This window comes from Mus musculus, chromosome 13 (genome assembly GCF_000001635.26).
Source record: "Mus musculus strain C57BL/6J chromosome 13, GRCm38.p6 C57BL/6J".
NCBI lineage: Eukaryota > Metazoa > Chordata > Mammalia > Rodentia > Muridae > Mus > Mus musculus.
In genome coordinates this window covers 24,969,887-24,996,999 of record NC_000079.6, presented here as the reverse complement: position 1 = coordinate 24,996,999, position 27,113 = coordinate 24,969,887, and the positions used below count along the sequence as shown (strand labels likewise).

General features: G+C 46.8%; 2 protein-coding genes and 1 non-coding gene across 9 annotated transcripts in view; 1 reads left to right on the top strand and 2 right to left on the bottom strand.

Moving 5' to 3' along the window:
• The window catches only part of Mrs2 (MRS2 magnesium transporter), a 32,881-nt gene extending 23,364 nt beyond the window's left edge, over positions 1–9,517 (top strand). Inside the window, exons 7-10 of one of the 2 annotated variants that reach the window (XM_006516707.4) lie at positions 1,503–1,655; positions 2,158–2,275; positions 3,217–3,330; positions 3,812–9,517. In XM_006516707.4, coding sequence (XP_006516770.2) covers positions 1,503–1,655; positions 2,158–2,275; positions 3,217–3,330; positions 3,812–3,922 — 496 coding nt within the window. In that variant the 3' untranslated portion in view covers positions 3,923–9,517. The remainder of the gene's footprint in view (positions 1–1,502; positions 1,656–2,157; positions 2,276–3,216; positions 3,331–3,811) is intronic. The other variant, NM_001013389.2, reaches the window with a different exon arrangement.
• The window catches only part of Gpld1 (glycosylphosphatidylinositol specific phospholipase D1), a 54,152-nt gene continuing 32,102 nt past the window's right edge, over positions 5,064–27,113 (bottom strand). For 3 of the 6 annotated variants that reach the window (XM_017315391.1, XM_030247157.1, XM_011244282.3), the window contains 13 exons: positions 25,469–25,608; positions 21,215–21,401; positions 17,511–17,621; positions 17,254–17,328; positions 17,006–17,162; positions 15,902–16,043; positions 14,384–14,492; positions 14,209–14,302; positions 12,793–12,972; positions 12,132–12,292; positions 10,082–10,108; positions 9,941–9,991; positions 6,245–6,964 (listed from right to left, as the gene is read on the bottom strand). In XM_017315391.1, the coding sequence (XP_017170880.1) occupies positions 6,878–6,964; positions 9,941–9,991; positions 10,082–10,108; positions 12,132–12,292; positions 12,793–12,972; positions 14,209–14,302; positions 14,384–14,492; positions 15,902–16,043; positions 17,006–17,162; positions 17,254–17,328; positions 17,511–17,621; positions 21,215–21,401; positions 25,469–25,608 (1,521 nt within the window). In that variant the 3' untranslated portion in view covers positions 6,245–6,877. The other 3 variants (NM_008156.2, XM_017315390.1, XM_017315392.2) reach the window with 3 other exon arrangements.
• Mir12184 (microRNA mir-12184) lies at positions 16,882–16,945 on the bottom strand. The gene has a single exon (NR_162783.1). It is a non-coding gene; the product is annotated as a microRNA mir-12184 (primary transcript).

Here is a 27,113-nt window from a genome sequence, read left to right as displayed (position 1 = left end):
TCAGGTGAGCCTGTATTCTTCTAGACAGAGAATAGGTGTTTTTTAGCTTTAGACACTGTGTGTTGCGCAGGTCCCAGCTCAGTGAGGCTGCATTGCGTGCACATTGCATTCCAGCTGCTGGGCTGAAGAGAACATAAATATATCGCAGTTAGCCCCAGGGAATGGATCACTAAGCAACATATGCACAATGCAATAAGTTCCCTAAGAAGCAAAGGCAACAGTTGCATGGTAAGGAGAAGGGGATTGGATTCCATAAGCCTTGTCTGCTGTAAACACATAGCTTACACACTTTCTGATTCATAAACCTAGAAATATTTGGTTTTTTAGAAACTGCTAAAAAAGGTCCAAACACAAAGTATAAAGCTCACTGTCTGATCTTTAATACTTGGCAATGCCTTTAAAAGTCACTGGAGACTTGAGTCTCCTCCAGTACTGGGACCAGAGCCTATAGAGAGATGCACTCTCTAGACAGAGGTGCAGTTGTAAGTGCTCTTGCTCTTCACTAGCTAAGAGCAAGCAGGGGGCAGGTGCAAGCGTCTGTGCGAGCATGCTGACCTGAGCTGGATGCCTGGAGTCCATGGGAAAGGGAAAGGAGGGTGCAGCCGTATGCTGTCTTCTGACTCCCACGTCACTCGCACACCATAAACAGTAACAAGTACTTTCTCTTTTTTTAGTTCCCCCAAGACAAAACATACGACCCACTCTTCCTACCATTTAATCCTACAAACATGCCAATGCAATTCACTTTTACCAAATCTATCCTGCAGGAAAGGTGTGCCTTAGAGTACTTTACGGCCTCAGTCGACAGTCAGACCTGTGGTATCTATCCACCCACACAGGCTAGAGCTTCACACTGCTAATAGGATGTGTTCGGGGAAGCAGATAACAGCAGTTAGGTCCTCTGCTCACTCATCCAGGGAGGATGAAATCAGCTACTGCTGTACTTGATTGTATTCAAAGGGACATGCTTTTTCAAATATGCATAGGTGTTTTGCCTGCATGTATGTCTATGTACCACTTGTATGTTCCATGTCTACAGAGGCCAGAAGTGGGCATCAGATCTCTGAGAATTGGAGATTCTCAGATTACAGATGGTTGTGAGCCACCATGAGGGTGCTAGAAATCAAACCCAGGTCATCTGGAAGACCCTTAACCACTGAGACATCGTCCAGCCCCAGGAAATGCTCTTTTCAAGTTAATCTGGGTTCTCTTGTGCTCCATAGTGCCCTAGTGTTTGCACTATCTCATCAGTATTCACAGCTGCGTTTCCATGCGTCTTTTGGATTGAGGGCCTGGGCACAGTGATTTGAGCTCCTCTGAGTAGGGCTGCGTGCATATGCTTAGGATCAGTTGACAGAGCTCACAAATGGGATGCAGTCACAGCAGGTGAGACAAGGCTAGACAACAAACTAGACAAGGCTAGCTCTCTCCCCGGTGGCTGGAGTTGGGGGTCAGGATGCACTGCACAGTGTTGGGTTTGCTGACTGTTGACTGTACTGAAGTGAGAAGAGCAGCACTGGGATCGACCACGCAGAGGAGATGGAGCTGCTGCTGGAGAACTACTACCGCTTAGCAGAGGACCTCTCCAACGAGGCGCGCGAGCTTCGGGTCCTGATTGACGATTCGCAGAGCATTATCTTCATCAACCTAGACAGGTGAGGATGCCCTACAGAGGGGGCAAGCACTGCAGTTAGGAACGAAGAAGCACTTTTTAAAACAATGGCATTTGGAAGAAGTCACACCATCACATCTGGGACTACTCCAGTGGGCTTTATTGGTTACCTATGGCCTGGCTAAAGCACTGAATGATGCATGGGTTTTTTGGACTCAGAGTTTGAGGGAAACTTGAGGTAGCTGCTCATATGTCCTAGTCAGGAACCAGTGAGGTGAGTGCTGTGCTGTGCTCACTTCCCTGTGAATGCTCTCCAGGTCCCCAGCTGCGGACTAGTGCCACCTATGGCAAGGGTGGGTCTTCCCACCTCAGTTAAGACATTTGTTTCTATGGTGATTCTAAACTTTGTCAAGCTACAATATTATAATACATCACAGGAGTTCCTTTTGAAGGTGAAGAGTGACCACCCCCAGCCTCCATCGGCCTTCACTCGGTGTTGCTGGATCTGGGTGTGTGCTGGTCTGAGTGGGCTGTTTTCTCTGCAGCCATCGCAATGTGATGATGAGGTTAAATCTCCAGCTGACCATGGGAACCTTCTCCCTTTCACTCTTTGGTCTGATGGGAGTTGCTTTTGGCATGAATTTGGAATCTTCCCTTGAAGAGGTAAGAATGCAACTCTTTAAATAGCTCACAGGATTTTATTTTATAATGTTTAAATGGTCAGATTTGTTTGAAGTATATTCGTTCCCTTTCTCATTGCTGTGACAAAATCCCTGGCAAAGGCAACACAAGGTGCAAAAAGTTGGTTTTGGCTCACAGTTAAAGGAGTCACAGTCCATCATTGCGGGGAAGGCAAGGTCGCAAAGCAGGAGGCGTCTGGTCATGTGGGCCACAGTCAGGAGCAGGGGGCTCGCCCCCTCTGGAGACCCTCCCAGAATTGACTCCTGAGGGGTTCCAAATCTAGTCAAGCTGACAATAAAGATGTCACCTGAGCACAGGCTATAACTCACTTAGAAGTCAGGCAGTTACCAGTGGCCCCTGTGCGTTATTTCCTAGAACATGGAAGTACCCAGGAGACACTGACTAACTGTGAGGCAGTGGTAATAAGGGATTTTATTTTAGTTGTGTGTTCCTGGGAGTTTACATATATAGGGCTTCTTTGGTACAGTTACCACAACTCTATAAAATAGACACATTTCCCCTACTTTGTAGATGAGAGCCTCAGGAAACTAAAGTTGCACTTCTATAAAACAAGAGGATTTCAACCCAAAATGAAATCCTTTCTCATCCTGGTGTGGTGGTGCACACCTGCAGATCCAGCTCTTCAAGCCCAGGAATTGAGGGCCAGCCTGGGCTGCAGAGCAAAGCCTTGCCTTTACAGCATTTTCTGATAGTTGCATTATACACAGTCCCAGGTGCAGCAGACCCCAGTTGTGAGGAGACTGAGGAGTAGTCCTGCCCTCGCCGTGGTGTTTGGGCTTTCTTTACTGCAGGCCTTGTCCTCGCTGCTTTTTATGGAGCACTCTTCAATGGCGGGGAGCTTGTCTGTGAGGAGCCTGACCCCCCCCCCCTCTTTGTGACTGGAACAAACTCATTTCTTTCAGGACCATCGCGTGTTTTGGCTGGTTACGGGGATTATGTTTATGGGAAGTGGTCTCATCTGGAGGAGGTTGCTCTCATTCCTTGGAAGACAGCTGGAAGCTCCTGTGCCCCCTGTGGTATGGACTTGGGGTTCACGGCAGCACTGCTGGGCTCTCTGCAGATCTGGGCCAAGGGTCAGGCAGCCTGGGTTTCAGTGGTCGCAGGCTTTGTAACCCTGTGCAAGTTCTCCTTACTTTCCCTTCTAGTAATCCAGTCCACACTATGTGCATCCTATGATGTAGACAGTTAAATAAGGTGGGATGCTTAGCAGTGTCCAGCACAGTGAATCAGCTGGAAATGACTTGGTTTCTGTAGAACACTGGCAGGAATCCTACACTGAGACAGATGCTCTGCAGGGCTTTCCTGTAGCTGTGCTGAAATGCAGCTAGCTGTAGTGTTCTCATGAGCCTGGGGGCTGCCCCTCCTTTCCTCCCTTGTCTGTGGAGTCAGCACTGCTGGAGGAAGTGCACGGGCACGGACCTGCCCAGCCTTCCCTTACCCTCTGGTTAGTGGTTTCTAAGGAAACACAAACTGAAATTCCTTTCCTGCTTTATGTAGATGACCTCCTTACCTAAAAAGACCCTTCTGGCCAATAGAAGGATGGACGTGAAAAACAGCCTCAGGCCGGAAGGACTTGGAGCAAGCAGGACTATCCTGGCAAGCCGCTAGCAGCAGCCTGACAGACAAAGATTTGTATACTTCTGAAGCTATTATTACTTTCTGGGGAAAAAAGACAACTGGTGTTTAAATTATGTCTGACTAAAAATACTGTGGCATTCACAATACTAAACTTGATCACATCTTCAGAATTCTTTGAGACTAAGAAGAGGTTTCTTTGTAAAAGGCCAAAACCCTGTGTCCTACCAACTTTTGAAATACTGTTTTTATGGGCTTTTTAAAGTATAGATTAATTTATTGTGAGGTAGACTTATGTAGATTCAGCGTCATTCTACATATCAAGAAGAGTGCAGCTTCGTGCTGAAGGAGCCCAGGGACTGGCAGAGCCCATGGTTCCTGAGCACACAGACCTCACTTCCTCGCGCAGGGAGGGACCCACACTCCTAGCAGGTTCTCACTCAGGAACGAAAGCTAATGGATCTGTTAGCCTTGCAGCAAGCTCTGGAGGAGTGTTAGACCTTCCAGGCATTTGCTCTCTTTTATATATAAGATGAATGAAAGGAGGTATAATTTAATGTCAGCATATTTGGATTCCAGTTAATCAAGATTCTTACTATTTTTTGATTAGTTATAAATAGAACCATGGGAGTTAGGTTTAAAGAAGGAGTTTGTTTATTCTCTTACAATTTTATAGCTGTTTTGATGATTGCCTGTTTTAAGAGATTGTCCTACTACCCCCTCCCCAGGAGAAAATGTATACAGCCAGCTAATGTGTTTGCCGACCTCTCAGAAGTTAGCAGATGGGCTTGTCAAACAAGAACGTAGCTAATGCAAGAACTGTGGGAACGTGATCTTCCCAGTCAAAAGTTCTCGTTTAAAACAAATGGCAAAGCAGGCCATGGTTGCTCCACCAGCTGTGCCTCCAGTCCTTGAGAGGCTGCAGCAGGGAGATTACAAAGAGTTTGAGGCCAGCCTGGGCTACAGATTACGTTCTAGGCCAGTGAAGGTTATAGAGTGAGTTCCAGGCCCACCTGGACTATAAGTAAGACACTGACTCAAAACACCATCTGAAATGAGGCTGCGAGTGCTGCTCATTTTAGAGTGCTCACTCGCCTGGTGGAGCAGAGCTGGGGGGTCAGCCCTCTAACTGCACGGGAAGAGACAGATCGCTCATACCTGTAAGTTTGGAAGCTGTTGTTCTAATAACCATTCAGCCTGCCCTTGTGTGTTCTCAGGAGGTTTCATACAGTTGTGTGCTAGAACATTACAATACCAAAAAGTGTGCTTCCCAAAGTAATGCACTTGTAAGACTATAGTGAGGCCAGAGCAACGCTTAGCCTACAGGGAAGGAATAATGAAGTGCTTCCACCCCAAAATGTAATTAATTCACCTCACATAAAAGGACAGAACCGGCAGTTTAAAGTTTTTAAAGGTGGCTAGGTCAGGTAGGGTTTTTGAGTGACAGTGCTCCTTAAAGGGACTGTAAATAGCAAATACTGAGTTTAGTGATTGAGAAAGCAGTCACACATCAGGTGTGAGCAAAGAGGTGGGATCCGGTCTGTCCTTAACGTTCAGAGCCTCTGAGCCCATGTGGGCAGAGCAGAGGTCATCCTGTGAAGTGATTCCTGACAGCAGACTGGAATAGGCTAAACAGCTCACTGACAGGCTGCTGGGTGCTGGGATCCAGGAGCTGCGCTCAGCTTCATTTCTGTGATTGGCTGCAGTGAAGCTACATTTGAGCTTCAGTGTGATAACTTAAGTAATGGCCAAAGAGGTTCTAATGGGAGGATCCAAACGTGGGTGTATCATGTACTTTCTCACAGAGGACTCAATACAGTCAGTATCCTGTCGACTTGAAGATGTTTGGATTTCTGTAAGCTTTAAGTTTTCTTTATCTGATGCCTGTTACATGCTATGCTCAGGCACTGAACAAAAGACAAATCCTCTGGCCATGTTTAGACAGGCTTTTGTCCATCCATTACAGAGCAAAATCACTGGCACTGTGTGGCTGGGTTGAGGGAGCCCCTGCCTGCTGTGCACAAGGCTCTGGGGTTCGCCTTGCCATTTACATTTGCTAATTGCTGTCCGTGTACCAAAACGATGGCCCTTCTGCTGGCTGTGCTCTTTAGATAGGTTGGACCACTACTTAAACCAAATGTCCCATTGTGCTTCCTGCTGTGCCTTAGGAGTCAGAGTGTGTACTCACAGCAGCTGTGCCTTCCTTCCTTAGTGTCTGTAGTTGTACTTGACTGTTTAGAATGGGAGCACAGAGATCAGCAGTGAGGAGGGCCAGTGTGGCCCCTTCCCCACGCCCCTCTCTCCTCCTCCCACTGTTTTCACCAGACATATGACAAAATACCCAAGATAAACAGCTTAAAAAGAGGAAATGTTTATTTGGGCTCACAGTTTTCGGCCATGTCAGCGCCAGGGTGCTTGGCCCTGTTGCTTTGGGGCTGGGGAAGAAGCAGGGTGCTGTGGCAGAGGGGAGCTGCCCAGGTCATGGCAGCTCAGCTGGCAACAGAGAGGCAAGGAAGGCCCAGGGGTCCTGATACAACCCAGTACGTAACTCTCCTCAACAGAGTCCTACTCCACAGTTCCTACCTTCTTTAAGCTAAGGATCAAGCCTTCAACATAGGAGATTTGGGGTACATTTAAGATCCAAATAGGACCAGCCACCACTACCAAGGATTTTTTATAGGAGCAATTATATGGAGAGTGTTAAGAGCTAACTACACCCTTTCTAGGCAAGAGAGCCAGGTATTCCCACAGAAAAGGAGGTGGGTTGATAAAGTCCCAAGCACCGGCAGCAAACTCAGAGGATGCAGAAGAAAGAGCTTGAGAGGGGACCTCACAGCCTGCTGCTCCTATCACACGGCGTCCACACATAGCTGACCATATTTCTAGGCAGCCTGGCTGTCCCAGGTTTCGCTCCACCGGAGAACTACTTTGTCCATCCTGGAGATGACTTGGCTCAAGAAAGCGGGGCTGAATAGAAGAGTGCCGTCTTTAGTCTGAGCTGAAGCTGTAGACATGAAGTGCCCCAGAGAGCCGGGCTCCCCAAGAACTCCTTCCAGCAGCAACAACCACTTGGTTCTGTGGAGGACACAAGACAGACAGCACTAGTGACATTCCCACCATGAAGCAGACGTCATTCTGTGCTCTGAAGTACACATAAAAGCAATGCTGGCCACACCCCACAGCCAGAACTTGTGTCTCTCTCTTTGTTCAGACGCCACTTTCTCAGATCTGATAAGTTCCAAACCCCACTGTTGTACAAGGGGACCCCAGAACCTCACTGTGGTCGGTGCATGTGCCCACATCTGGAGTGGCGGGGGCTTGCACGGGCCACCTTCACAAAGCATCCCTGCTGCCTACACTGTTCTCAAGCTCACTTTCAGAATTCTCTCCAGAGTCTGCTGCAGGTTGTGAAACATTGTAGTAATGGCAAATCTTCACAACAGTTCAATTTGATCTTGGGGAATAGCCAAAAGTTATTTTAGATTTTTGTTGGTGAGTAGTGTAGCTGGTTATGCTGGCTGATAGCACTTTAGACAGCAGGCTGTGACATTTATCTTGTTGGTTGTATTTTAACATTAATAATCCCAAAATGATAATAATGGTAGCAATGTATTGTGGCCTGATCATGTATCAGGATTCTAGGTGGGGCCCTTACTGGCACCGCCTTATAATACGCCAAGGTCAGTCAACACAAGAGAAAAATAATCTTTTCAGTTGGCAAAGTGGTAATTTCTTCTCTTCCATTTTTTATGTAATTACTAATTTACTAAATGTGCTTTTACTTTGGCTATATTCTATGTCTCCTTTCTATTTCCTGGTCAAACCATGCTCCTCCCCAAAAGTTAAACTTCCTGGCTGCTTGCCATCTCCCTGGTCTAACCATCTCAGAACCACGAGTTCTGCATAGACAGCCACTGTCTGTATCCCTGTGTCATTGTACCTTGATGCCAAAGGTCTTAGCTGCGTTTTATGCTTTGGTCTAAGCTGTAAGCGGAGACTTGGCCGTGTCGGACTGCTCTGTCTTCTCGGCTGTCCAGTGAAGCAGAGTCAATGTCCTGCTGAGGCTCACCAACTGACATGGGCACAATGACAGTGCCAGTGCTCCTTACACACGTCTCCAGTCCCACCAGCTCACGTGTCCTTCCTTCCTGAGTCCTACCTCAGGTCTCAGGGAAAGGCCACTGAGCTAATAGCCTGTCTTAGTTGTGAGATGGGAAAGTGGGGGATGTTAATACACAAGTGAACTGCAGTTAGGAAGGCTAACTTGTAGAGTTAACAGAGTTAACTGTAAAGTCCTTTCCAATGACCTTGATCACTGCTACCCTTGGTCAGTGTTCCAGACAATGTCTAATTTCTTGAAAATGCATAAAATTGTAAGTAAAAGCCAAGCATATCCTTTAGAGAATCCTTCCATAAACTTAATAACTGCTGTTTCTAGTAGCTAACCCTGGTCTGTCATGGTCTGTCAGTGAGGACTGTTGGCCACCAGAGGGCAACTTCACTGTGAGTCTGCCAAGCACCTCCCAAGCCTTTACCAGATTGCTGTCACCAGTTTAGGACTGCCCACGCTTGGGACTCCTGCTCACGTTGCCCCCCAGCGTTGCCCCCCAGCTGCTCGTCGTGTGCCAGTCTCACAGACCTGTGTGTATCTTCCGAGCAGTCGGCATCCTTCCTTTGTTAATAGCCTGGCACAGTCTTAAAATACCAGTCCTGGGATGAGCAAATGCTTTTGTGGGTTAGTTTGGTTTCCTTTGTTTTGACACAGGGTCTCACTCTAGCTCAAGTTAACTTGGAACTCTTGAGTCCCAGGCTGGCCTCAGATGCCTACCTCAGATTCCCAAGTGCTGGGATTAGAGGCATGAGTCACCACACCTGGCTCTTTATTAGTATATATTAAGGTAAATTTCTTATATTTATTGAAATATTAAATATATAGAAGAAACTTTTAGGAGTCCCACTGCTGTGTTTCTTGCCTACAAGGATATTTGCATAATTATGTAAAAATACAGGTGCAAAAATGTTCACTACAGCACTATCTGCAATAATAAAAAAATGGAAATAGCATAAATATAAGAGTGTAATTTAATTGAATTATGGACTGTCCAAAAAATAAAGTATTGTGTAACTATTGGAAGTACTCATTGAAAGGAAACAAAGGTGCCTAAGAGTGTAGCCATGGTGTAGGTGTCTGTCCAGACCAGCAGGTCTCAACCTGTGGGTTGTGACCTCTTGGGGATCGAATGACCCTTTCATGGGGGTTGCCTAAGACCATCAGAAAATACAGATGTTTACATTACAATTCATAATAGTAGCAAAATTACTGTTATGAAGTCGCAACAACCATAATTTTATGGTTGAGGGGGTCACCACAACATGAGGAACTGTATTAAAGGATTGCAGCATTAGGGAGATTGAGGACCACTGGTCTAGACTTATTAAAAGACGGACCAGGCACCCAGGATGTTACCCATGAGGTTGCTGCCGAGCCTGACAGCCTGAATTCAGTCTCTGAGACCCACGAATGGTGGGAAGAGAGAGCAAAGGCTCTCCCCTGCTCCTCTGAGCACCACGAGTATACTGTGGCTCATGAACATACTTGTAACACAAATAAACATGTTTTAAAAATCAGCAGTCTGGACATTGTCATTGCAGTGATCTGCAAATGCCATAAAGGGCCAGGGGATACTGGGGGTTATGTGAGAACTGTCTCAGAAGCTGTGGTGCAGTGTGTACAGCCAGAGGCAGCAGGAGTGAGAGCACGTCCTCAGCACCACATGCAAACACCCTTGAGTCATGGACCCTGAGAGCCAACGCCATAAAAACCTCATGTCAGCAAATATTCTATCAGCTACTTAAAGTATTTTTAAAAAGTAAATATAGTTGTCCCACAGGCCCTGCTAAGCCCTCTGTAGAGCAACAGAGGGAGGGCATGGGGGGGGGGGCATGGGTCTCACACTTAAAAAATAGTGAGGTTAAGTTCCTGTTTCCTTTCTTTTCTAAACTAAGAAAGGCTTGTCAGAGCTGGTGTCAAAGCGCAGGCCCTGTACTCACCCTTCCCTTAGACCGCACGGACACCAGCGAGCTCCCAAACCTTGAACTTGCCTGTAAAACACGCACACCATGGTTGGTTCAGCAGTTGAACCAATAAGTACAAGGGGCTGGGGTGGGGGTGTCAGACCTTGGGGTACTTACCTCTGGAGAAGTTAGTACATACTGTGCCTGGAAAAGAGAGCAGTGGGGAGACCTTTAGCATGGTTACTACTCATGCAGAGCTTTGAGCCAGTCTGACAGCTTCGTGCTCATATTTCAGTGTTTCCAGATTCCTCCAGGTATGCCCTGTAACCTAGAAATCCCATTTACAGAAGCCTAGATCCTAAAACCTAGTCTTGTAAGGAATCATTTCCATGGGAATGTTTGCCCTGTGGTGTATAATAGAATCAGCCATAATGACTAGCGGTCACCACTTGTGGTAAGTCAGTTAAATGGGCTTATTCCAAGGTAAAAGTTAACAGATAGAACCCCCCTCCCACCTCCCTTCTTAGCAGGATCTAATGTAATGCAGGCTGGCCACAAACTCACTATATAGCCAAGGCTGTCCTTGAATTCCTAGTCCTCCTGCTTCTACCTTTGGAGTAGTAGAGTTACAGCCATTACCACCACATCTACATCCCTCTAGAGCAATGTGTACTTTTCCATAAAATCTAGGCTCTAGGCTGCTGTCATTTGTGCTTTCCTCTTTACATCATCTACTTATTTTACTTGGGTTGTGTGTGCATGCATGTGTGCCAAAGCATGCACGTGGAGGTCAGAGGGCAACTTGAGAGTAGGTTTTCTCCTACCACGTGGGTCCTAGGCCCTCCAGCTTGGCAGCAAGCTCCTTTAGACACTGAGCCACCTCACTGGCCCAACAATGTTTTCAATATGAGGTGAATACTCTTCATCCAGAATGCCTGGGTCCAGAGTTTAGATTTGGGATTTTTCTGGATGTGAAGTATCTACAGATATATACTGGGATGTCCAGAGGATGTGTCTCAGACTAAACAGGAGATATATCTGACAGGTCCACAGCCTGACAGTTCTATACAGTATGCTAATGACTGTACACAAGACCAGTTCCCTACTGTAGAGTTTTCATTTGCAGTATCATGTCAGATCATGAGAAGTCTTCGCTTTTGCAGTTTCAGGTTTTAGCCTGGGAATGCTCAGCTTGCATACTGTTTGATTAAAGTCTAGCACTTGGGAGGTGGAAGTGGGAAATATGAGGCCAGCCTAGACTATACCTTAAAAAAGAAAAATCAAGTTAATTTGTGAACAAAACAGGCATGTTGGGATCCTATTGGTTAACAAGTGTTAGAAAGAGGTCTTAGCACAGGCCCTTGGCTGCCGTCTGCAGTGTGTCTTGAACAGAAGCCCTCTGTCCTTCAGCCTCTTTGTCTGTCATTGGCATCAAAATAGCTTCGTAGCTTTGATGTGGATTCAGCTGCACACAGTGCTGTATTGTGTGCACACTAAGTAGGACATGGTACTGCTAGCCTGGGATCCCCACACCAGTGAGGCAGACACAGGGAGACTACCACAAGTTCCAGGCCAAACAGGACTACATGGCAAGAGCCTGCCTCCTGCCTACTAGAAGATTATGCACTCTGATTAGCAGGGGAAAGCCCTATAGAATTCTAAGTAGGTTAATTTTAATGCTCCTCTTTGTGTTTCTGTATTTTCTACATTTTTCACACTAAACTTTCATTTTGCCATTTAAAAAATCATTTTTTGTTTGTTTTTAAGACAAGGTCCCACTTTGTACCCCTGGCAGAGAACTTACTATATAGATGAGGCTGGCCTCAAACTCACAGAGACCCAAATGTCTCTGTGTCCTGGGTGCTCAGGTCAAAGGCATATGCCACTACACCTTAATTTTCAAATTTAAGAAAGATAACAATAAATAGTAATAACAAATAATAATAGCCAAGCTGAGTGCTTAGAGACGTAAGGAACCCCGTCAGAGAAAGGAGTAAGGAAGCAATACACAAAAATCAAAAGGCTGCAGTTTTTGGTGAAGTTCCAATGTGGCCAAACCTCCTTTAGCTCCCTGCCCTGGGCACCTACTCAAGCCATGGCCAGCTGTGAACAAGGACCAAGTCCAACTGGGTTCCAGCTCTAGAGGCAGCCAGCACAGCTGTAGGCCCACGGGCGGATGACTAGGCGCTAGACCTTGCCCATCACGGACTCCGCAGGTCTCCCTTACCTTCTCCTCCGGACATGGAGTCATCCAGGACTTGCATTTGCCGGTCATGTCACCTAAGGTGGTATACATGCCATTATAAATGTACACTCGCCCATCTTCTCCCCCTAGCAGTCCGGAAGTGACATCTGTTATCCTCAGTGGGGCAGCCATGATGATTTCATCTGTTAACAAAAAATGGAAAAGAAGCATTAGACTCCTCTCTGCCTTCTGTCCTCCACCTCGGGATCCTGAGCCTCCCACAGGTAACCAGTTGCCACGGCTGCCTCCAAAGTCAGTGAAAGGCCTTTGTTTCCCACTTTGTCATCCATCAGTAATGGACCTGGTGACCCTCCCACTAAGTCTTTAGGAAATGCAGCTTATTTGTGTGCATCTAAGTTCTGGTCTATAGAAGCCCTGGAAGCCAGGCGTGGCACATGCATGCAGTGCCACACAGCTTGGGAGATAAAGGCAGAAGGATCAATAATTGAGAATCAGCCTTGGCTGCACGAGGAGGTAGAAGCAAACCTGAACTAAGTGAGGTGGTGTCTTAAAAAAAAAAAAAAGTTTCTTGGGCCACTGGACTGTCCATGAGGAGGCAGAAGCTAGTCCATCTAACTGGGACACAGGTCCATTGAGTATGAAGGGAGTTAGCTTTAGCTAAAGTCACTATGCCCAGCCTTACCTAAGCCATCATCATCCAGGTCAGTCAGGTGCAGAACACTACCAAATCGAGAAAAGCGTCGGTCTCCACTGAATGTGCTGAGCAGAGCAGGCTGTGTCTTCTCGGGAGCTAGTTCGTACATCCGAGTGGCTCCACCCTGGTGCAGGGTCATGGTTAGGAATGCCATTTTAGACACGTCATCTGAAACAAGCCACAGGGCCTCCTAGCATCATAAGAGGGAAGAGAGGACCCCACCAGTGTTCCCATTTGTGCCCCAGGAATGTGCACTTCAAGTGCAGCATGTTCTCACACTGTCCTGTCCCCAACTGCACGGTGACCACGCAGCCAAACCTTTGCCAGATACAAGTTTACTATTCAAGTCTCTTCCCCGCTTACAGGAAGCAAGCATTCTGGGAAGTGGTTTGGCACTATGCAGAAAGGGTGTCAGAACACTGGCTCCTCTAGACTAGGAATCTCCCTGATACCCATCGTGTATCAGAAAAGTAGCTGTAATTTCCCCAGGTCTGGTTCTGTGCCTAAGGCAAAGCACAGTGGCAGGTACAAGGAAGAAAAGCGCTATATATGTAAGAACAACCGTATATTTGAAGAGTATTTGACATAGAACATGCTTACAATAAGATATGAATACATTTTCTAGTTAAGAAAGAAAAATACATGAGGAAGTTGCTGGCAGGCCTTCTACCCCACCTTCCCAACCCCCACATGCTTCAAGTGGCCAGCATTAATTAAAGGACTTGACTATCCTAAAACTAAAAAATTTTAAAATAATAAAAATAATTTAAATTTTTTAAAAATATGAGTTACACTTTTTATATATTTATTCTGTGTATGCGTATCTTATGTGCATGAGCGAGTACCCACAGGAGCCAGAAGTTGGCACTGGATCCCCTGGAGTTGGAGTTACAGGCAGTTAAGCCACTTGACACAGGTGCTAGAACTGAGTCATCTGTCTATCCCGTAATTTGTGGGTGTGTTTGTTGAGAGTCTCATGTAGTCCAGGATACTCTCAAACTCACTACATAGCAGAGGCTGGCCTTGAACCTCTGATCCTCCTGCCTCCGCTTGGCCTGCAGGAATGAGGACCCGCAGAGTCAACTCCAAGTTTCTGGTGAGCCTGGGCTAAATAGTGTCTCAATAACAAAAACAGAATTAAAACAAAACAAAGCAGCTCTTCTCTAGCTCTGGGGTCAGAGTGTGGGAGCTTTAAACTCACTTCCGTGCATCATTCCGTGCATACAACATTTGAAGTATTGATACTATAGCCATTTTGTAAATGATGATATACAAATTCAAAGAGACTAAATACACAACTTGCTACTCATGACTTTTAAACAGGAAGCACTTAAGCCCACTTGTCCCATGACTTTCTGTCAAGACAATATGGTCAAAGAGCCTCATGGGATGTGGATGACCTACCATGAGTAGGGGCTCCAACCAGCAGGACTTGGGTTAGGGTCCCATTCACTCTCACATAACCACTGGACAGGGAGGTACCCAGCTTTCCCATCGCCTGCAAAGAACAATTGGTTGTTACCGATCGAGCGAGCAAGCTCCCTACAGCACACTGTCCTGGAAAGGGAGCCTGCCGTACCTTATCTCCCGAGATAGTGATTGTGCTCTGGCGGTTCGGGAGAAAGTAGCCGTACACCTTTCCCAGGCTCTTTTCCTCTTGGTTCTTTTTGTGGCTTGAGCGTGCCATCCTGGGGAGAACACAGTGGTTAGTGGCAGATGCAGGATGCTGGTCCCCAAGGGGTTTAGTGTCCAGGAAAGGAGCCTCACCCTACTATGTAGACCTTGGGCTCTGTCCTATGGTCCTGAACTGCCAGCATTGGCTCCTATGAAGTTAATCTCACGAACGTGGAGACTCCCAAGTCTCGCCTCAACCCTCCACCTCCTCCCAGCAGCAAAAGCAGAGATGCCCGCTACCAGTGGTTGGTTCACTCTCACGGCCCACCCCACTGCTGGTGTCCGAGGGGAAATCCTGATGCCAGGACTTCAGAATCAGACTGTGCTGGAGGCAATGTCTTTAAAAGGATCACCGAGTGAGAAGGAACACTGGGGAGAACCATAATCAAACAGGACTTAGTCCTTATATGAGCAGATTAGTACACTGACACCAGAGGGCTGTGAGAAGCCCAGGGTGGAACGGTCTCTGCATGGCCAAGTGATTGGCTTGCTTCCTGACTGTTGTGATGCTGCAGAGCCAGAGCCAAGAAGTGGTCTCCGACTTTCTTTAACAACTGCCACTCACTCACTCACTGCCCATCTCTGTATCTCACCTAGCATCTCTGTGACTCTTAGTTAAAGCCCTTTGAAAGCCATAGGCAACTATCTCTCACCAACTCCGGGCTAAACATCTTCAGGAAGCCTCTGAAGCTAGCAGCGAGTCCTTGAGCTTCTAATCTACCTGTTGTTTCCACCAACTTATTTCGAGGAAAAAATAAATGCTTTGATTTCTTACTTTCTTTTGTTCTGTAACTAATGTAATTTCACAAAACCATTTCTGTATTTGAACATGTTATTTGAACAACTTAAATTTGTGTCCCTGTGCCCCAGTCAGTCATATGTGGCTGAAGAATAAACTATTTCTGGGACTGGAGAGATGACTCAGCTGTTAAGAGCACTCGTTGCTCTTCCATGGGATTGGGGTTTGATTTCCAGCACCTACATGGTGCCTCACAACTGGCTGTAACTCCAGTTCCAAGGAAATCTAACACCCTTTTCTAGCCCTGTATACAAATATTTTCAAAAAAGGATAAGCTATTTCCTTTGAAGAGTGCTCTGACTTGCAGAGATAACTCTAACAAAGATGGCTATATATAAGCCAAACAGGAGCAGAACCTTGTCCACAGTTTGATCTGAGACTTCCAGCTTTCAGAACAGTAACATGAAATATTTCTGTGTTTAAACTCATCGTCTGAGAAATTCTTTGTGCAATGTCTTGTGCAATGTTCTTGCATAAGAACCTACAGCCTCCCTCCAGAGCTGTTCCTTCTAAGGGCAATAACCATTCACCCCCTTCTTCATACCTCATACTTACTGAGGTCCCCAACACCTGGCACGTGCCCCTATGCTCATCGTTTCCTCTGATCCCGATGTCAACACTCACCTGCTGACATTCTTCCAGGTCGGGCTCCCAATCAGCAGCAGGCTTCTGTTTGCCACTGTGACCCCGTGAAGGGAGTATCCAAACCACGAGAAGTCCTCCTCCCCATTCACCTTCCAGTCAGCTTCCTCCAAAGTCAGTAATTCTAAAGAACACCAGGCTCCATCAGCCGACCAACCAATCATCAGCCAAGAAACCCAGGCCCAATAAACGAACATGAAAGGAGCAAAGACAGGCGTGTTCTAGGCATGGGGGCACACGTCTAGAATCGCAGAATTTAGGATGTGGAGGTGGAAGGATCAAGAGTTCAAGGTCATCCTTGGCTATACGCAGTTTGAGGTTAGCCTGGTAGTGTGATACCCTGTCTTAAAAGCAACCCTCTATATGAGTGAATGGTTGGTACCTATTCCTCTTCTGAGGGAGGACCCTGAATAGAAGGGATGGGTCCTTTTAATGAGCAGATGAGAACCAGGTCCTTTCTGAGATTTTGCAGACCTTGTTGGTTATACACGGATCCCAGGGCCCCAGCACTATTCGCAGATGTCACACTTCAGACATGAAGTGTGTTTCACAAGCCCATTTCCAAAGGGTCCAAAGGGACACTACTTAGAAAAGCCTTCTCAGGGCACTTGGAGCAACTACGTTGGCTCTGGCCCTCAGCCTTCACAGCATCTCTGTTCCACTCTTTGAAGCTGTGAAAATAACCTCTTGTCCCTTTGTATGTGGACCAATAAACCAGGTGGCCTGATTTGGTGATTATTATTTATTAAACATTTATTTATGGTGTGTGTGTTTGTGTGTGTACCCACGTGCCATGACATACATGTGGAGGTCAAAGAACAACATTTCAGGAGTCAGTTCTCTCCACCATATGGGTCCTAGAGATTGAACTCAGGTTGTCAGCCATAGCAGGAAGCCACTTACCCACTGAGCCATGTCACCTGCCCTCATTGGCCTTTCTCTCCCCATCTTTTGCCACGACCTCTGTCAGCATGAGAGCCCGTCTGTTAGCAAGTGACATTATAGCACACAGGCCCACATGCAAGAGATGTCATGGCAGCCACAGTGAAGCCGTGATCTCTGCCCCTCCCCTCGACCAGCATCTACCTTTGTCATTCCGTCTGGGGTGAGAATAAAAGGTGGCCACAATTCCTCTCTGCTTCCCTCCACCTGGTGCGAAAGGGGAGCTGATGACCAGATCGTGCCGGCCATCTCCGTCTGCATCTGTTGCCAAGAGGGTCCAGCCCAAGTTACAGTAGGTGTCCTTAGGAGGAAGATGGGACAGCACAAGCCATCAGCCCCAGAGGCCGTGGGGCAGCAGCTGAGCGAGGCCCAGACACAAGGCAGAAACATACCTTGCAGGAGATGGTGACGTTAGGGGAAGAAGACAGCCTCCCTTGCTGGGAACCATAGTAGACATACACCGAGCCCTAGACAAACAGCAACAAACCAGAATGCTTTCATGGTACTGAGAACCCTAAACCCTAAAATACAGCAAAACCAGAAAGGACTGACTCCCTAGTCCCAGAAACACAGTCTGGAAACTGGCATTTGGCATTACTGCTCCATGCCCCAGGCCCCCTCTCCACCTCTGCCTTCCTCCCAGCCTTACATTGTAGGTGAGCTGCCCTGAGCCCACGGAGGGAGCGCCCACAGCCAGGTCAGGCAGCCCATCCTGGTTGAAGTCCAGCACGGCCAAAGCTGAGCCAAAGCGACCTGAAGGCTGAGGAAACACAAGTTACTTCCCTGGGCTAAGCATGGCCTTCAGACTCCCAGCATGGAGAGCCTGAGCCCCCACCTACCACCCATAGGCCAAGGCCCAAAACCTCAGTGTCCATAGCACATATGGGACATATCCTGGTAGCTCTGCCGTAGGCAGCCTTTGGGTAAGCCTGTCTATCTTGAGAAGCTGAAAGCAGTCAGTTCTTGGGAGCTCTAGATTTGGAGATATGGTCTTGTGTACTCCAACCCACACTACAGTATCCCCTGTGTGTGTATGTGTGTGTGTGTGTGTGTGTGGTGTTTGGGGTAGAATAGAACGTCTCACACATCCTAGGCAAGTACTCAACCAGTAAACTATATCCACAGACCTGTGTCTCTCTGTGTGTGTGTGTGTGTGTGTGTGTGTGTGTGTGTGTGTGCGCGCGCGCGTGTGTATAATTTGCATTTTAAGATAGGGTCTTACTAAATTGCCCAAGCTGGCCTTGAACTCACTTTGTAACTTGGGCAGGCCTTGAACTTGTCTTGGGCAGGCCTTGAAACCCTCCCTTCTGTCTCAGCTTCCTGAGTAACTGGGTTGTCATGCCTATACCACCAAGTCCAGCTGAAAGTATCTAAGTCACAGTCACCAAGTGCCAGCACTAGCAGCTGACTTCTGTGGCACACTCATGATGTGGAGGCAGAGCTACACTGGGGGCCCTAGCGTGGTGGCTGCCAGCCTAAGATGGCTATTATATTTCCATCTAAAGAAAACAATACAAAACCAGTCTCCTTGCTGCAATGGCCCCATTTCACATATGCAAGCATCCATTTCCAATGGTTATCAATATTACAGAGCACAGCTGTGGAACCTGCCCATGGTGGCAGGAAATTCTACTATGGATTAAATGAGGTGCTGTGGTTATTAACCTCACACCCCATTCATAAGAGGAAAAACTGGTTCTATTTTAACAGTTTGTTCCCAACATAGTTTTTCTCTATGTATATTTTCCTCCTCCTATCTAAAATCAGCCTAAATTTAACTCACAACTTCTCTGTGCTCTCCACAGCTTATACTACAGGCATCTGGCATCTGGTAATGTTGCCACATCACATATGGCCCAGTGCCCCATATATTGTCTACATTGACTAATTCCTGTGGTGTGTGCAATGGTATCTGTTGTGTCCGGCCTTTTGATGATGACCCAGAAACATGACAAAGAACAGAGGACTGCTCCAGGATGGATGCTGTGCTGGGTGGGGACCGGTGACAAGCTAAGCCTTGCCCTCTGCAGATGGGCTGAGTCATCTCCAGCAGCTATCCTGGGCCTCCGGAGAGTCAGCCTCACAACAAAGCACAAAGTAATTTTGAAACAGCAATCCTAATCCCCCATGGTAGCCAAGGACATGGGGAGGCTCATGATGACACAGGGCTGGCCACAGGCTTCCAAAGTCTAGGTCATGCCCTCTTCTGGCCATCATCCAAGCTACCAAAGGTCGCATGGGGAGGAGGGCACTGTGGAGCCATCGCCTCCTCTCCCATGTGGACTTTGAGAGAGTTTATCAAGCAGGAAGCCACTGCCCAGAATTTTAGACGTTACCTGCTGGTTTAACAGCAATGACTGCGCAGCAGTAGGAGAGACAGGTCATCTTAACTTAGCTTGGAGATATTTCATGTGATGTCAGAAGACTCCATAAGATGGAACAACCTTTACAGGGTGACCCCATACCCTGGGCAGGTGACTCACTTCCACATGGCAGGGCCAGGACAGCTTTCACCAGAGCCTAAACTAGATCACAAACCCCGTGCACTTTTAATTTGTCTTCACAGACAGGTGTGATGACGTCTTTTCTCCCCACAGCATGAATAACTAGCAACGGAGAAGTAATTTACCCAGTCAGAGAGCCACTATTGAACCCCCCAATCTAGGTTGCTAATCCCAAGCACTTGACACTCAGAGATTCAGGGCCAGGCCAATGCCACCAAAGCCTCTTCTGTAACTAGCAGTAAGGCTTGCTGTCCCTCCTTGCTACTAAGATGGCAAATGCCTTCTGTGTTTGTGTAATGCCATCCAGGGCCCTAAGTGTTCCCAAGATGAACCCTCTGATTCTGTAATAAACATCAGCAGTGGCTAGGTTTTCCCTCCTGAAGAAAAACTTCTTGAAGCAAAGCAATGAAATGCAAGCAGAGCCTGGAGCTCAGAGCCAGGCCCACGGCAGCTTTTTACTTTATGATTACTCTGTAACTACCGAAGACGATTACACGGGTAGGGGTGGGGGATGGTGAAGAGCATTAGGAATTCTGTCTTTACCACGGCACTGTGACATCAAGAAACTACAGCTTTTTACATTAACAACCCCAGCCCTAGGAAGAACAGGCATTTAGAAGTTCAAGGCCAACATGGGGCTACATAGTGAATTCCAGGGCAGCCTGAGCTATAGTGTGAGTCTCAGTCTCTCTCTCTCTCTCTCTCTCTCTCTCTGATTTATGTATTTATGTATTTATTTATTTATTTAATGTATATGAGCATGCTGTAGTTGACACATCAGAAGAGGGCATCAGATCTCATTACAGATGGTTGTGAGCCACCATGTGGTTTCTGGGAATTGAACTCAGGACCTCTGGAAGAGCAGTCAGTGCTCTTAACCACTGAGCCAGATCTCCAGCCAGAGACCCTGTCTCTTAAAATGGAAAGGACCTCAAATCCAGAACGTCTGCATGAAGCTGTTGTGACAGCATGTCTGTTTGGTGAAGGCACTGTGTTTTATGTTCAAAGTTAGTAACAGATGGAGCCCAAGGCAATGTAGGCGACTCTAATAATGAATGGCATTGCACGGGTGTAGGCTGCCAACTGTTACTGTAATTATTCTCCTTACTAGTGGCTCAGCTGGAGAGCATACCTCAAGATGTGTCACATATTGGGGGAGGGGGGCAGTGGCTCAGTGGTAGAATGCTATCCCAGAACCCCTGCAATGAGGGGGCTGAGGGTATGGCTCGGAGATAGAGCACTTGCCTGTAATTGAGTGAAGGGCTGAGAGCATGGCTAAGTGGTAGAATGATGGCCTAGAATCTTCCAGCAATAGGTTGCGGGGTCATCAGTGATCTAACACCTACCTCGAGTCCCTCAAGGAGAGGCTTAAGCATGGCTCCGTGGTAGAGCACTAGAGTCCCCAAGAGAAGGGCTGGGAGTATAGCTCACTATGCAGAGTTTATTGGATAGAATCTAATTGGATAGAATCTAGTCCTCTAGTTTAGGGGTGGGGATGATCAGCGGTAGAGTACTTGTCTATACCCCCATTGAAGAGCTGGGGTAGGGCTCAGTAGAAGAGTGTTTGTTTGCCTTACAGTACCCCCTCAGCGAGGGGATGAGGGGCACTCAGATGTTCAGTGCTTGCCTAGTACCCTCAGTGAGGAGCTGTGGGCAGGGGGCTCAGCAAGAGCGCTTGTCTAGTAGCCTGAACGAGGGTAAGCCCTGTGGTAGAGCACTTGTCAGTCATGCGTGAAGCCTTGGGTTTAATCCCCAGTACCAGAAAAACAAAAGCAATGAAAACATTTCAAAATATCAGCAGTGGCTCACTCCCCCTCTAAGAGAGGAAAGATGTGATAGGACATCTCACCTGGAAGCCCTCCAGGATCCCATGGGCCTCCTTGTCTAAGTCCAGGTCGATGGGAGGCAGGCCCAGATCGTTGCCATAGATGATGTACACCCGCCCAATCTGGAAGCGGCCAGGGTGGCTGTAGCCTGGTGCACCCACCACGAGGTCTCCGTGCCCATCCTGGTTGAGGTCAGCTGAGGTCATGACCCTTAGGAGAAGGAGAGGGCTGTGGGCTACAGTCACACCACTTGCTCTCCTCTCTAGAACCCAGCCACTTGGCTTTCCCAGCTGAGTCTGCAAGACTTCTGGGGACATTCATATGGGAAATGGGGGGCGGGGGGCTGTATCACTTGTGAGACTCAGAGTCACTTTACACAGGCAAACAAAATAAAATGGATAGCCAGAGGCCCCTGGGTCTTTCTGGACCACAGAACCAGAGTAGATGAAGAAAGGATGAAGGAAGCCTCATAGAGCTGTCCTACCAGCAGCCACTGAGGTCCACTGTTTCCTAATCAAATTCATGGTTTGCTTCTATGCTGCCAACACAGCCCAGTTTTGTTTTGTTTTGTTTTGTTTTTATGGTATTAAATTAGGTAGCCAACATCTTTAGTGGTGAACTGATGATATTCCTAAAGGTTGATGGGAAGTTCCTGATTGTAGAGAGTTGAAATGCTGTAGATCTGGAGCCAAATTATCTTTCTTGGACTATCTTTGGCATCTCAGTGGCCATTCAGTGCCCACCTATGTCTGACCTCAAATCCTTGAGGTGATCAGGGAAATCCTTTGGGGACGGATTAATAGACCAAGCCCAAAGCTAAGAATGTTATGGATGCTATGTGAGGTCTGTGGCAGCCATTATAATCTAACCAGCCTGCTTGGTGTTCCCACCAATATAGTTTGTGTTTATTTGTTTGTTTGTTTGTTTGTTTGTTTGTTTGTTTGTTTTGAGACAGGGTCTCCCTATGTGGCCTCAGCTAACCTGGAACTCACTCTGTAGACCAGGCTGATCCAGAACTCATAGAGATCCTCCTGCCTCTGTCTACCAAGTGCTGGGACTAAAACAATATGCCACCATACGTGGCCCTACCAATATATATTTTAAAGTGTCCTGATTTATAACTTTGTGTGTTATGTCATTATAAAAACTTCAGGAAATTGTTACCGCATTGGAACACAGTATTTGCAGCAACCTGAACCCGTGTTCTTAGACCATGGTCACTCAGTTGGCTCCAGAATAGACTCTATCTTGGGGATGAGAACTATGTATCTGAATCAAGCAAATAAGTGGCGCCTGTGACTGACTGGCTACAGAGATGACAGTTAAGACAGTTAATGGTTCACTGGTGACCCAGGGCTGAAAAGAACAAAAGTTTTGCTTATTCTAGTTCACATGGCCATGGAAATAACAAATAACAAGGCATAGTGGAAAGAACAAAGCCCTTTCTAAGATGCCTGCAGAAAGGCAAAGGCCAGTGCACAGCCCCAGGGGCTAAGGCTAGCCAGTATGGTAAGGTGCTGCTGGTTGTGGCTGCCATTCCTGCCTTTGGCTCTTTTGGGGAGGTGGCTAAGAAGAACCCTAACTCACGCGTGAATGGCAGCAGAGAGGTAGATTTCACCCCCCAGCCCCTGGTGCTTGCTGTATAAGTGTAACCCTCAAATAAAGGGCCACTGGAATCCTGTTGAGGTTTTGTCTTTCACTGTTTATTGTAATGCTAAGTGCTGGCCTCCAAGATCAAGAGCTACCATGGAAGAAGGATGCTCAGGAGGAAGAGAGCGAGCCACCATGGGATAGGAGTAAAGAGAACGTGGTCATGTGGGCTGGCCGGCTGGAGTTAAGAGCAGCCCAGACGAAACAGAGTAAGTAGTAAGTAATAATTTTTTGCTGTTATCCATAGGGAAATGGATTCTAACAGCATGGAGGGTAGGCAGCTGCCCAGCTAGTGTGCTGATTAAGGCATATATAAAAATATAAAGGCTGTGTGTGTGTGTTTCATCTGGGGACATAAAGAGTCTAAGGTAGGTAGAAACCCCACGACAGGATTGTTTTAAAAATACTATTATTTCAGAACCCACTCTGAGAAGACATAGCACTGTTGCCAAATCATCCAGAATAGTCACTTCCATCACCTGGCTACGCTCAGAATCAGAAGAACCCCCATTTCCCTCTCTAGAGTGATCACTGGGTACCAGGCTTTCACCAGAAGCAATGGTTTTCAGCCCATCCTGCCTCTCTGCTTACATTCCTGGAGCATCGTTAAACTCCTCAGGGAAGCCCATGATAATAAGTCCCCAAGAACACTGGGGCCTGGGAGATAGTCTACAAAATGACACTTGGTTGTTGCAGTTACTTCGCAAAATGAAAGCTCCTGGTGCTTAAATATATTTGGCCAACTGTAAAGAGCTGTTGAAACTTCTATAGCTTAGCCATGAAATTAGTGATTTTTCTGAAGACAAATTAATTAGAAAAGAGGGTTTGAGTTCCTCTTTTATTTGTTTTGGGTGGGTTTCTTCATTTCTTATCTTGAGACAGGATCTCTCTACGTAGCTCTGGATGTCCGAGAACTCACTATATATGCCAGGTTGGCCTCAAAGTCAGAGATACATCTGCCTCTGCCTTTCTGAGTGTCTACATTATAGAAATAAAAATGTGTTCCAACTCAGCCAGGGTCCTCTGCTGGGGCCCTGTTGAAGAAGAGACGTCCTAGAGAGTATCTCTCTCTGGCTTTCCAGATTATCCTTTTGCACTTGTAACATTAGTGTGTTTAAGAGGCATTGAGGAAATGAGTTACTTTCAAAACATAACACATAAAGGCTTCAGACTCTATACCTCTGGAAAGAATGGGACTCCTGACAAAGAACTCTGCCAGCCTGGGGACCTTGCACTTCACTGCACCAAACATAATTCTTTTCTCTTTCAAAATTGGAAGTGTTTACAAACCAACTTTCTGGGGCTGGAGAGATGGCTCAGTAATTAAGAGCATTTGCTCTGGGCACCCAATGGTGGCTCATAACTGTCTGTAACCAGAGTCACAGGAAATACGATGCCTTCAAGGGCACCAAGCACACACATGGTGCACATAACATACATTCAGACAAAACACTCAAATACATACTTTTTTAGAAAAAGTCTTAAAAACATTTTTTTATAATAACCCTGTGCTGGTTAGTTTTTTTGACAGCTTGATATAAAACAGACTCATCTGGAAAGAGGGGACTTCAGTTGAGAAAACTGCATCCATCAGACTGGCCTATAGACAAGTGCCTGAGGCATTTTCTTGATTGCTGATGGATGTGAGGTGACCCAGCCTGCTTTGGGCAGTGCCATCCCTCAGTAGGTGGTACTGGGTTCTATAAGAAAGCAGGCTGAGCAAGCTATAAAGGAAAAGCCAGTAAGCAGCTTTCTCTGTAATCTCTGACTCGGTTCCTACCTCTAGGTTCCTACCCTGTTTCGGTCCCTGCCTTGGTTTTCATTGATGATGGACTGTGATCTGGACATATAAGTCAGACAAATACTTTCCTCCCCAAGTTGCCTTTGATCATGGTGTTTTATCCGAGCGGTAGAACATAAGCCAAGGCAGACTCTATTTTTCCTCAGTCTGGACTTGCACAAAAAAAAACTCTCTAACAAAATGGAGGCACCTTTGAGGTCCAGGAGAGGAGCAAGGAAGATGTCTTGTAATGAAATCAACTCATGTTCCAGTCTTTGTCCCCCAACCTTCTGTAACTGTAAGACAGCCACAGCTCAGTAGGAAGGTATGGTGGTTTAAATATACTTGGCCCAGGGAGTGGCACTATTAGGAGGTGTGGCCTTGTTGGAGGAAAGTATGTCAGTGTGGGCGTGAGTCCTCCTCCTGAGCACATGGAAGTCAGTCTTCTCCTAGCAGCCTTCAGATGAAGATGTAGAACTCTCAGCTCCTCCCACACCATTCCAACCTGGGCGCTGCCATGTCCCCGCTTTGATGATAATGGACTGAACCTCTGAACCTGTAAGCCAGCCCCAATTAAATGTTGTCCTTATAAGAGTTTCTATGGTCCTGGTGTCTGTTCACAGCAGTAAAACCCTAACCAAGACAGAAGTGCATTAGATTTCTTTCTGTCTTCCAGTTCACCCAAACTTGAAATAAATCCATGTTCTGCTTCCTAATTTCTTCTAAAAATACAGGGGAATTAATTATTACAGACCCATGTGCCTGGTTAACACAAATGATGCCTCCCCAAAGCTGACAAAGGGCTGAATGGGAGTCAACATTCCCAGTCTAAGGAGCTCATTCTTACCAGCCGAGCCTGGCATAGGGGACAGACAGGGTGTAGGAGGCAGAGGGGCTGGAGACATGATTCAGATTTTTCTGAGAGCTGCCAGCAAGCATCAGCCTCAGGTTCCTCTCCAGAGTCTGGTACATAAAGGTGACAGATTCCTGGAATGAAAGGTTGTGTTAGACGCACAGCATCATCAACAGGAGCCAGGGGACACAAGCGCTGACAAAGAAGACAGACCTTCATATTGATATGCTAGCTCAGACCAGGCATTAGGGACAGCAACGTCACACAGAGATGGTCCAAGAGATGATGGCAGGGGTACAATCTGAGAGAATGGGCTACAGGGGAAGAGTCAGCTAGGATTTCCTCAAAGCCCGCCTCTGCATTGATTTGAAAATTCACACCCAATAAAAGATCATCTCACTGCAAGGCTCCTTTTGGCCCAGCACTCACTCTGTAGACCGTGTAGACCGTGTATAAACCTCAAGGCGAGCTACCTGGCTCTGCTTCCCGAGGGCTGGGACTAAAGGCATGGCTGGCCAACAAAAGAATTTTTTACGGACCAAACTTTAGGAAAGTCGAGCCTGTCTAATCTAGAATCAGAATTATGTTTGTAAATAGATGGTTCGTTTTCCTCAAACAAATGAACTGAAACACTTGGGAGTCCAAAAATCCCCACCTGCTAAACTAGTGGTTCTCAACCTTTGAGTCATGACACTTTTGGCAAACTGCCATCTCCTAGAATATTTACATTACAATCCATAACAGTAGCAAAATTATAGTTATGAAGTAGCATCATCAACAACAAAAAATTACCGTTGAGGGTCACTGCAATATGAGGAACTGTATTAAAGGGCTGCAGCCTTAGGAAGGTTGAGAGCCACTGCTATGAGCCACACCCACAGTGAGATGCTATTGGCTTTGATTCTCAATGTACCTGAAGAACAGGAGAGGACCTTCACAGAGCTGCAGACCTGTACCAGGGAACCTGGGGACAACCAGCCACCAAGCCTGGGATTCTAAACTTCCCTTTTTCTTTTATTTAGTTTTGTTTTTGTCTGAAGACAACATCTCATTCTATAGCCACGGTTATCCTCAACTCAGTAATCCTCCTGCCTTGGCATCTCAAGTGGTGGGATCACCAGTATAGGCATCACATAGAACTACCTAATTGTCTTGAAGTACTGTCTACAAAGACGCATGCACAAACCAGGGTGGTCCTTAGCAAGCTGAATAAACTCTTGATCCATCCAAGTCAAGGGAGCACAACTCTAAATTCACCCAAGGGTGACATAAGACCAAAGAAGACTTCCTAGCCTCCAGCAGTCTTGTACAACAAAACAGATAGAGCTAAGAACATGAAGGCAGGCCAGCCAGCCCCAGCTAGGACAAGCACTGATGTAAGTAAGGACCTGCAGACAAGCAACATGTCCTCTGTCCTCCCTACTATCATCCTGCCAGCAGGCTGCACACAAATTGCTTAGTCTAATGCTCAGCTCTGGCTTGCACATTCATGCAGAAAAACACTGCATCATCTATAGTAAACTATCAACCCTCAGGACAGACACTGGGAATACCAACTCTCTGTGATGTTAATCTCCATTGCTTTAGAATCACCTAGGAGATCCACTCTGGGTATGTCTGTGAGGCCAGGGAAGTTTAA